Source organism: Nipponia nippon, unplaced genomic scaffold (genome assembly GCF_047370975.1).
Source record: "Nipponia nippon isolate SJK-2023a ecotype South Korea unplaced genomic scaffold, ASM4737097v1 scaffold_56, whole genome shotgun sequence".
NCBI lineage: Eukaryota > Metazoa > Chordata > Aves > Pelecaniformes > Threskiornithidae > Nipponia > Nipponia nippon.
In genome coordinates this window covers 418,921-429,544 of record NW_028262376.1, presented here as the reverse complement: position 1 = coordinate 429,544, position 10,624 = coordinate 418,921, and the positions used below count along the sequence as shown (strand labels likewise).

Below are 10,624 nucleotides of genomic sequence, written 5' to 3'. Positions count from 1 at the left end.
CAACCTCTCAACCTGCCTTCTGCCACCTCAGTTCCTTATCACTGGCAGTGCAGATGCTGACAGCCCCTTCTGCACTAGGAGCAGTTTCATGAGACAAGGTCGAACACCAGGACTGGCCCCTGCCCCCATTGTTCCCATGAACCAAGTGCTGCAGAGCAGGGCTGACTCCTCGGCAGCCAGTGGGAAGAATCCCTGCTCCTCATGGCACATTCAGCCAGCATCAACCACGGCTGCAGCCACAGAGCTGAAGAAAGGTCTCCTAGAAAAGGAAAAGGGTGAATGTGTGTAGTTGGGGGAGGCTGTATGAGAAATGGCTTTGATTTTGCTGAGAGAAGTCTCCCCTGACTTGACACTCTCTTTTCCTTCTCTGACAGTGTCCCATGCTCAGAGGCAGCAAATGTCCAACAGCAGCTCCATCACCCAGTTCATCCTCCTGGCATTCGCAGACACACGGGAGCTGCAGCTCTTGCACTTCTGGCTCTTCCTGGGCATCTACCTGGCTGCCCTCCTCAGCAACGGCCTCATCATCACCACCGTAGCCTGCGACCACCACCTCCACACCCCCATGTACTTCTTCCTCCTCAACCTTTCTGTTCTTGACCTGGGCTCCATCTCTACCACTGTCCCCAAAGCCATGGCCAATTCCCTCTGGGACACCAGGGCCATCTCCTACGCAGGATGTGCTGCCCAGCTCTTTCTGTTTGTCTTTTTGATGTCAGCAGAATCGTATCTTCTCACCATCATGGCCTATGACCGCTATGTGGCCATCTGCAAACCCCTGCACTACGGGACCCTCCTGGGCAGCAGAGCTTGTGTCCACATGGCAGCAGCTGCCTGGGGCAGTGGGTTTCTGAACGGTCTCTTGCACACTGTGAATACATTTTCACTCCCCCTCTGCCAAGGCAATGCTGTGGACCAGTTCTTCTGTGAAATCCCCCAGATCCTCAAGCTCTCCTGTTCACACTCCTACCTCAGGGAGGTTGGGCTTCTTGTAGGTAGTGGTTTTCTTTTTTTGGGATGTTTTGTTTTCATTGTGGTGTCCTATGTGCAGATCTTCAGGGCTGTGCTGAGGATCCCCTCACAGCAGGGACGCCACAAAGCCTTTTCCACGTGCCTCCCTCACCTGGCCGTGGTTTCCCTGTTTGTCAGCACTGCCATGTTTGCCTACCTGAAGCCCCCCTCCATCTCCTCCCCTTCGCTGGACTTTGTGTTAGCAGTTCTGTACTCAGTGGTGCCTCCAGCAGTGAACCCCCTCATCTACAGCATGAGGAACCAGGAGCTCACGGATGCAGTATGGAAACTGGTAACTAGATGTTTTTTTGGAGCAATAAATTGCTTCTGCATAGCAGTTATATTGTAGCTCATTACAGGCCCAGCCTGTCTTCTGTATTTTTTGTTGGTGGTGGTGGCTTTTTTGTTGTGATAATGTTGTCATCTCCTTTCTAATTCACTGTCTGCTTTGCTTTTCTTACTGAGCAGCAGTGTAAATGAAGAGCCATGTTCCCTGTGTTTTTAAACAAAATAAAGGACCCTGCCGCAATAATTTTTTTCCTGACATCCTTTTTCCAAGGCCTTTTTGGAGCTGCAGGGACAGTTCCTGGGTGCATGGGTGGAGGGGAAAAGAGTCCCAGCATGGCAGCACTGCCAGGGAGCACCAGCGCTTGGTCTTCCAGGGTTGTTCTCTTGCCACTTCCACACTCTCTTCCTGATCCCTTGCGTTGGTGTAATACCTGAGTGCTCTGGCATCTTGGGCACAGTCGTGCTGCGTGGTAGTGCTGTCACCACAGGCAGAGACAGGCAATGGGCACTTCTGTGACAGAACTGGCTCCCATAAGAGCATTTCCAAAAAGAACGGTGATCATCTCAGGGCAGTGCCTGAAGGCTTAGGTGTTTTCCAAAGATTCTCTCAGGAACATGCCCAGGAAAGCAGCCCTCAGATGAAAACACCAGTATACAGCTAAAGAATGTGAGTGTGCAGGGTTGGGGCCCGCAGCAGCATCCCTGCACAGCCAGGCCTCCTATGAGAGACCTGAAGGACCAGCAGGGCTGGGTCTGGTCTGTGCCTGTGTTCGCTGTGCACCCTGGGGAAGCTGCCCCAGGGCAATCATCCTGCACTAGCCCCTCACAACCACCATTGCCAGCATTGGCCTCTCACCCCGGCCTGAAGAGGTGCTTTGCCCCTCCATGGAAGGTCACCAAAGGAGTAGGTCAGAAGTCCATGTTTGCATTGTACAGAGGAGATGTAAGCACACACATCACATACATGAGCTGAGCTGAACCTGAGTGAGCACAAATGCCATCAGCTATTCCTTGGGGTTCCATGAAGGCCTGTGGGACAGACACTGCCTCGGGGTCACTTCACATTGGGAGTAAGATCCCATGGGAAACCGCCTGAATGTAGGAGTAGGATGTTCTTACTTGAGCCGAGGTCCCCATGTCCACTCCCCATGACAAGGGACATCTCAGGTGAGTGCAGAGCAGGGTGATACACCGCAGGGCTGAGGTGCCTCCCAGCCTCTGGAAGTGGCAGCAGGAGGCCTGAGAGACACTATGACTCCTGCAGTGCCCTGCCTCTGTGTGTAAGAGGGAAGGACTGGGTCTCTGAACACCCCTGGGTGCATAAGGAGTCCACGAGGCCAGCTCAGATGTGGACGCCTGACAGAACCCTGCCATTCCTGTGTGTGACTCCAGGAACAAACCCCCCTGGCCCAGGGAGATTCATCTCAGCTGCCTGGGACAGGCTCCTTGCAAGGGCTCCTGTCTGCCAAGTCACCCTTGCCCGTGATTCTGGATTGTGCTCTCAAAAGTGCCAGAGCAATCAGAGACGTTCTGGGGTCCCTGGAAAGGCAGACATCAGTCCCATCTTGAAGAAGGACGGGAATGGGAACTGGGAGAATTACAGGCTGATCAGCCTGCCTCTGTCCCTGGGAAGGGGATGGGACATGTCATCCTGCAGCCATTTCCAGGCCCTTGAAGGACAAGAAAGGGATTGCTGAACCAAAAAGGGCAGGGGAAAGAAAGGCGTGTTGTGTACATGGAATTTTGCAAGGCCTTGGTCTCCTGTGGTGTCCTTACAGTCAGGTTAGTTCTACCTGGGCTGAAGAAGTGGACATTCGGTGGGAAGTTGGCTGGATGATCAGGCCCAAATGTCACCAGTGGTACAAAGTCCTCTGGGCAGCCAGCTGCTGATGGCATCCCTCACTGACCAGCACTTGGGCCAACACTGTGCGACGTCTTTATTATCCCCCTGTATGATGTGATGGAGCGCACTTTCAGCTCCGTTCTGGATGATGCAAAGCTGGGCGGAGGCCTTGAACAGCCTCATCTGGTTCACCCTGCCTTGAGCAGGAGAGTGAGGCAAGATGATGTTCAGGGCTCTCTTCAGGCACTATTTATTCTATGGCTCAGTGAATCTTTCCCTTGGAGAGGTTTTTGAAGAGAGAATAGGTGGAGGTCTGTGATGATCACCCTGGGGCAACTTGCTCGCGGTGTGCAGGGACTATGGCACAGACCAGGTCCTGCTCTGCTGGCCCTTCAGGTCTCTGCCAGGCCTGGCTGTGTGAGGACACTGCTGCGTGCCCCCACCCTCCACACTCACACAGCTGAGCTGTATGCTGGTGTTTTCGTTTCCTGGGAACTTTCCAGCCTAGCCCCTCCCCAGCTCTCCCCACCTCCTCTGCCCTCTCCCCATCCCTTCCCATCCCAGGAGAGCAGCCCAGTCTGGGCTGGCCCCATGCCAATGCCAGCCACAGGCTGCTGCAGAGCTCTGGGCACTCACCCCACAGCCCCAGCCCCTCTGAAGGCCACAGCAGCTTTTACAGGGCAGAGAGGTGTCTCAGCCTCCCCAGCAGCCCCAGGCCTGGAGGCTGGCCATGACAGCAGGAAACAGAGGGCTGTGACAGTGTCCCTCCTGCCGTCATGCTCAGGAGATCCCCACCACCAGCAGCCTGCTTCCCCCCTGTGCCAGTCCTGCTCCCCAGGACAGCGCGAGGGTCCTGGCCCTGGCGCTCCTCTGGTAGCTCCTGCTGCCCCAGCAGCACAGCAGCCTGCCCCAGCTGGACACACAGGAACGGGGTGCTCTTTTAATTTTCCCCTCCACAGCCATGGTGCCCTGCTCTTCTCCCTGGACACCCCTTCTCCCCAGAGACCCTTTCCCCAGGTGAGTGTGTCCATGCTGGCCTGGCCGGCCGTTCCTGCACCCCTGGCCACGCTCCCCACAGGGCCCTGAGCTGGCGGTGCTGCTCTGCAGAGCGAGGGGACTGTGGTGCCCTGCGGCCATGGGGTGGCCCTGCACTGGCCATGCTGGTCAGGGTGAGAAGCAGACCCAGCCAGACAGGGATCACTGCTGCTCAGCCCCTTTCCCTCTTCCACTTCCCAGCTGGCCTGTGACCAAGGAAGGTGCTCAGTAGGACCCTGACACATTTCCATATGCCTCTGCGCTTGGCTGCTGCACTAAACCTGACACGGGGTGTTTCAGCTAGGGTGCTATGGATCACTCTCCAGTGTCATGTCCCTTGGCCTTCTGCTTGCTAACAGCCCATCCAGGGACTGCAGAGAAAGAGCGCCCTTGGATGCAGCCCATCCCCTCCGTAGACTCCGAAGGGGTGAGTTTGCTTAAGGAGCCCCTGACCTGATCCTCATCCACTGCTGGTTGTTCTCTTCCTCCTTGAGTCCTGCCTGAGGGCACAAAGACCTGGGAGAGCTTGCTGGTGAAGACAGAGGAAAAGAAGACATCGTGTACCTCAGACCGAGCTGCATCTACTCTTCCGGAATTCAGCAGTGGCCCACTTCACCTTTCTGTGGTTTTGTCATGGTTAAGGAAGATGGAGCAGCTTACCTCGTTGCCCTCTGACATCCCTTGCAAGCTTGACCTTTTGGGGAGCTTTGACTCGCCTAACACAATCCTTATTTCTCCAGACAATGTTTCTAAACTCCTCCTTTGGAGCCTCTCCCTGCTTCCACCTCCTTGTGGCACCGGACCTCAGCCATGAGGTTCCTGTTGAGCTCAGTGGGTTTCCTGAGGTGAAGGGTTGTTTCCCTGCGTATCAGGACAGACCCTTCCAGTGCCCGGAGGAAGATGTCCTTAAAGGCCTCTCAGCTTTCGTAGATTTTTCCCTTTCAGAGCTTCCTCTCCATGGGATCTCCTACTACCAGGGCTATGAGCAGGACAATGTCTGCTTCTCTGAGATCCCAAACCTGCGCTCTGCTGGTCTCCACAGTCACCACAGCCAAGGCTGGCACTTCAACATCCCTGCCCAGCCCTGACTCACCCTCTTGGCCAGCTTGGAAGCTGGGAAAAGAAGTTAACCCTGAGATTCTCCAGGACCCCATGGGACTGTTTGCACGCAAGCACTTTGCCCATCCAGTGAGTGCAAGGGTCGCTGATCTGGGGAATTCCTCGGCTGCCTACAGAAGACTTTGTCCACTTCCTCACCCTGACTGATGGTTCTAACTCCCACCTTCATGTCACCTTCACTGGTTTCTCCTCTGTTCCTCACCCGCATTCACACAACGTGTCTTCTGCCCCACCATACATTCCATCTGCCCCATCCTTCATAGAGGGCATGCCCCAGTCTCATTCTCTCACCTTCACCAATCACCCTCAGTGTCCCCTAAAGAGCCTGTATCTAGCCATGACAGTACCCAACACTGTGCAACCTGTCCCACCACATCACTGCAGTGTTTCCCTCAGAAGCTCCGTGATGGAATAAGGGGCTCCAGATGCTCCTGCCTGTGTCCCAGGCTGAGGGCATTGGTGCACACTCCGGTTGCAGCAGCTCGGCAAAGGCTTCTCATGGACAAAACTGGAACCAAGCACCCAGGACCCCGCGTATGCAAAGGCTTTGCTTCAGAGCAAAGATGTGCTGGGAAGGATGGCAGGTGGCAATGTAATGATGAAAGATGCTCATGAGGACAACAAACCCTGCAGTCCCCGAGGCAGAGAAAGGCAGGCCTGGGCCATGATGGCCTTGCAAGAGAGAAGTTTGCTGCCTGAGCTGTCTCGGCAGCACCTTGTGCCAGTCTCCAGGAACACAAGGTACCCCTGAGAAAGTCCCTAGGTGAGGTAAGCCTGCACTCCAGCCAGCCTGTGGACATCAGTGGCATGGGTTTTTTTTTCATATCATCAGGTAAGTGGGTAGAGGAGAGGGGAGAAGAGAACTGTCAGGGTTTGAGAGTCCAGGGACATGAGTGGAGACCCTGGTGTGATGTGCCTCCCAATCTTGCAGCACATGTGGGTGTAGATGAGATGGACCTTGCCTCCTTGCCGGCGTGCTGGCATTCAGGTGCTGGCACAAAGGCACCGGACTCCTTTGGGAGGCCCTGCTGTGTCTGCCCAGCCCCCACTCCAGTGGGACATGGCTTTCCTGGAGGTCCTGTGCCACATTTGCTAGCCACAGGCAGTTTCACTGGGCACCCCAGCCTCCCCTGGCATGGCACTAGAGGCCTTTCTGATGCCATTTAAAACAGAGCCTTGAACCAAGGTAGGTGCCTTCACTGCAGGGATGTGCACGTGCCTGAACTTTGCAGTGAGCTGAGCTCTAGGGAGTGCAGTGGATGGTGCTGCAAGACAGATCTGACTCCCCTTCTCAAGCACTCCTCCTCTTGGTCAGCTGAAAGTCCAGCAGCTGCCATGGAAATGTGGGTCTGACAGACGTTCAGATGCCCTAAACATTGGGTGTAATGTGAGGTGGCCAAGGCACCCTCCCCACCAGCCTCACAGCTGATGCTCGGGCAGGTGTGAGTGTCCCAGGTATGCTCCATCACAGGTTGCAGACACATCCACAAGTCTTGGACCACCCCTGGCACCTCAAATGCCACCAGGAGTTTGTGTGACAGCAGCTGAATGCCACCCCCCATCCCCACGCATCCCAGTGGGTGCTCAGGGCAGGGGCTGGTCTGCAGGCACCTGTTTTGTGCACCCTGAGCTGAAGCAAGAGGAATCCCAGCAGCTGTGGGTCTGTGGGGTGCATGGGGGAGAGCTGAACCCCACTGCAGTCTCTGGCCTCCTCACCAGAGAGGAGACACCTTATGGGCTGAGGTGAATCGCTGTCCTACACTGGGGGGAAATGATCTCTGCCTGTCACTGCCGAGGTGTCCCACCTGGCAATGTGATGGGGAGAGGGGTAAAGGGACGGGAACATTTCCACCTCTCGTAGACCACCACGCCATCTTTGGGAAAACGCCACTTTTAAAATCCATCTCTCCAGCATTCAGAAAGGGTCAGGCAGTGATGACATCAGTCTGTGTCAACTCCCGCTCCCGAGGAGAGTCCCTGCTGTCTCTCAGGCGCTGTCAGCCCTTAGAGCCCCAGGGACACCTGGAGGGAGCCCAGAGGGGCAGAGAAAGTGCTGCCTTGGGCTGGGCCTCTGCTGCTGAGCTGGGCTGGGCTCCTGGCATGGAGGGAGCTGCTGGCAAGTGGGCAGCACTGCAGAGAGACAGCTCTGCCCAGGAGCAGCTCCTCTGCAAAGGGCAGCAGGGCTGAGGGCACTGCCTGCAGGCAGCGAGGGGAGAGGAGCGAGGCAGAGAGAGGTTAAAGGCAGCCTGGAGTGGGAGAATGCTGGGAGCTCACTGTGGGAGAAATCTTCAGAGCCCTTGACACGGTAAGTCCCTGGAAGCAGGGCAGTGAAGCTGCAGTTGCAGGAGGGATCTCCAAAAGCTGCTACATCCCACAACCTATGGGATCTTTAAGGTTGATTCTCACAGCTTCTCCAGTGCAGAGGAGGAAGACATGTTCCAGAGCAGGTTTTCCCTGCTGCACCATCAGAGGGACAGGGCATGATGGCTGCCTTCCTCCGGGGATGACTGCAAGGATGTTAAGCCGGGTGCACAGCCAGGGATGCCCAGGGCTGTCCTTCAGAGCAGGGTCCCTGTGCCCCAGCAGTCTGTGTGCCAGGGTCAGTGCTCAGCCTGCCCAGGGAGCTCCCAACGGCACTGTGGGGAGAATCTGTGGGTGGAAGAAGGGACCCCTGGTAGGGCAGGGTCCTTCTGCTGTCCAGAGCGTGGTGCGTGGGTCAGGGCTGCTCACAGCTCCAGTTCCCCCCCAGAATATTTCCTCAGGGATGTTTCAAGGAGAAGGTCCTGGCAGGGATTGCCATAAAGACAATGAAGAGTTCCTGAATTTGTCTTTTCAGTTTCCTATTTTGGGTTGGGGGGTAGTGGAAAAGGGACAAATGGAAAAGGATCTATTGACGTTAAAGAAGTCAGGGAGACTCCTGACTGAGTGATCAGTAACTCCTGATAGGAGCCTCCTAATGTGCCCTTCAGCCACTGCTCTGCCTATCCACAGCACCAGCATCACCTCTGCTGGACCCATCAGGGTTCTTCTGACCTGCCCTTTTCCACCTGGAAACAGGCACATGCACCCAGCCACTGCCCTGCAAACAGGCAGGTTTCTGGAGGGCCAAGGTGAGTGCACAGAGGTTGGGATGGGGTCTGTGAGCACTGAGAGGGAAAAAACATGGGACAGGGAAACATCTCCCAGCAGGAAAAGCTCCAGGCAGCAGGGAGATGATCTGGGAATGAGAGGAAAGTAAACCCAGAAATGTTGTGGGAGGGAGAATTCAGAAACCTCTATATGATCCCCTCCAATGCAGACCCCTTCCTCTGAGCAAGCCCCCTTGCCTCCTCTCCCACCCACCAAAGCCTCTGCCCTCAGGGCTGGGGGCTCCAAGGCGTGAACCACCTCCTCTGCAGCCAGACCTCCAGCAGAGCCGTGGTGCAGCTCTGCAGCCACGGGCCCAGTTCCCTCTGCAGAGCACAGGGGCTGAGAGCAGCTGCCCGGCAATGGTGGTGTCTGGTAGGTGGCGTGCACAACTGGGGAGGGGAACGCTGTCTGAGTGCCCCAATGCCTCTGCCCTGGCCTCTCTCAGCCACACCCTCACTGTGTTTTGCCTTGTTTCTCCACTGGTCTGTGTTATTGTTATGTCCTTCTTGCTGCCAGGCTCTCTGGGGATGGGAGTTTCAGCTGTGGACTCGCACACTGATCTCGTGGGTCCTTTCATGCAGCTGTGTGCATGGGAACAAGCGTCCCAGCTTTCCTGTAACCTGTGGGGCTGTGGGCAATGCAGTCTGTGAGGCTGGAGCATAAGCTGGTTTTAATCCCAACAGACCAGCTCCCCTCCTTCTACACTAAGCCCCAGGCAATCCTTTTGCTTCACAGGACTCCCTTTGTTCTCCCTGAGTGCAGCAGAAATGCTGAGGGTTTCTGACATCCAGGAAAACTCCACAGGTGAAATGGGGGGAGTATTAAAAAACCCAAACCTCTCAAGTTGCCTTCATCAATCCCTGTTCCTTAGCACTGGGAGTGCAGGTGCTGGCAAGCCCTTCTAAGTTAGGAGCAGTTTCATCTGTCAAAGTCGAACAGTAGGACTGACCCCTTGTCCCACCGTTCCCATGATCTCACTGCTGCAGAGCAGGGCTGACTCCTTGGCAGGCAGCGGGCAGAGGCCCTGCTCCTCACAGATTGCTCGGCCAGCACAAGCCAGAGTTGCAGCCACAGAGCTGAAGGAAGGTCTGGAAAAAGAATTGGGTGGGTGGGGGATGAGGCAGACTGTTATCAGAGTGAGAATTTAAAAGAAAGCTTTGATTTTTCTCAGCAAAGTTTCCCTTAACCCTTCATTGACTCTTCCTCTAAGAACAGGACCCCACGGGCAGAGGAAGCAACCATCCAACAGCGGCACCATCACCCAGTTCCTTCTCTGGTCATTCGCAGAAACACAGGAGCTGCAGCTCTTGCACTTCTGGCTCTTCCTGGGCATCTACCTGGCTGCCCTCCTGGGCAATGGCCTCATCATCACTGCCATCGCCTGCGACCACCACCTCCACACCCCCATGTACTTCTTCCTCCTCAACCTCTCCCTCCTCGACCTGGGCTCAGTCTCCACCACTGTCCCCAAAGCCATGGCCAATTCCCTCTGGGACACCAGGGCCATCTCCTACATGGGATGTGCTTTCCAAATCTTTGTGTTTGTCTTTTTGATGTCAGCAGAGTTTTATCTCCTCACCGTCATGGCCTACGACCGCTATGTTGCCATCTGCAAACCCCTGCACTACGGGACCCTCCTGGGCAGCAGAGCTTGTGTCCACATGGCAGCAGCTGCCTGGGGCACTGGGTTTCTCCATGCTGTGCTACACACTGCCAATACATTTTCACTCCCCCTCTGCCACGGCAATGCTGTGGACCAGTTCTTCTGTGAAATCCCCCACATCCTCAAGCTCTCCTGCTCACACTCCTACCTCAGGGAAGTTGGGCTTATTGTGGTTAGTCTCTTAGTAGCATTTGGTTGTTTTGTTCTCATTATGGTGTCCTATGTGCAGATCTTGAGGGCCGTGCTGAGGATCCCCTCACAGCAGGGACGCCACAAAGCCTTTTCCACATGCCTCCCTCACCTGGCCGTGGTTTCCCTGTTTATCAGCACTGGCATGTTTGCCTACTTGAAGCCCCCCTCCATCTCGTCCCCTTCGTTGGACTTTGTGTTAGCAGTTCTGTACTCAGTGGTGCCTCCAGGAGTGAACCCCCTCATCTACAGCATGAGGAACCAGGAGCTCAAAGAGGCACTGAAGAAGCTCATTCAATCAGCAGTCTTTCAGCAGCAGTAAGCTGCCCATGTCTCTTCACAGGTGA

The 10,624-nt window shown here is 55.6% G+C and overlaps 1 protein-coding gene across 12 annotated transcripts; it reads left to right on the top strand.

The window, feature by feature from the left end:
* Positions 1-310: 310 nt before the first annotated feature.
* Positions 311-10,624, top strand: LOC148051725 (olfactory receptor 14A16-like). Of its 12 annotated transcripts, XM_087735379.1 has the most exons (4): positions 311-1,303; positions 9,691-9,708; positions 10,484-10,494; positions 10,597-10,624. In XM_087735379.1, the coding sequence occupies exons 1-4, from the start codon at positions 311-313 to the stop codon at positions 10,622-10,624; spliced, it is 1,050 nt and encodes a 349-aa protein (XP_087591505.1). The 12 variants fall into 12 exon arrangements, with proteins under 12 accessions (XP_087591505.1, XP_087591506.1, XP_087591507.1 ...); XM_087735380.1 differs by lacking the exons at positions 9,691-9,708; positions 10,484-10,494 and adding an exon at positions 9,724-9,765 and having other exon boundaries at positions 311-1,291; positions 10,601-10,624; XM_087735391.1 differs by lacking the exon at positions 9,691-9,708 and adding an exon at positions 6,070-6,088 and having other exon boundaries at positions 398-699; positions 9,991-10,599.

Bases quoted from the DNA above. Each gene is read 5' to 3' on its own strand.
- LOC148051725 (XM_087735379.1), top strand. From the start codon at position 311: ATGGCTTTGATTTTGCTGAGAGAAGTCTCCCCTGACTTGACACTCTCT.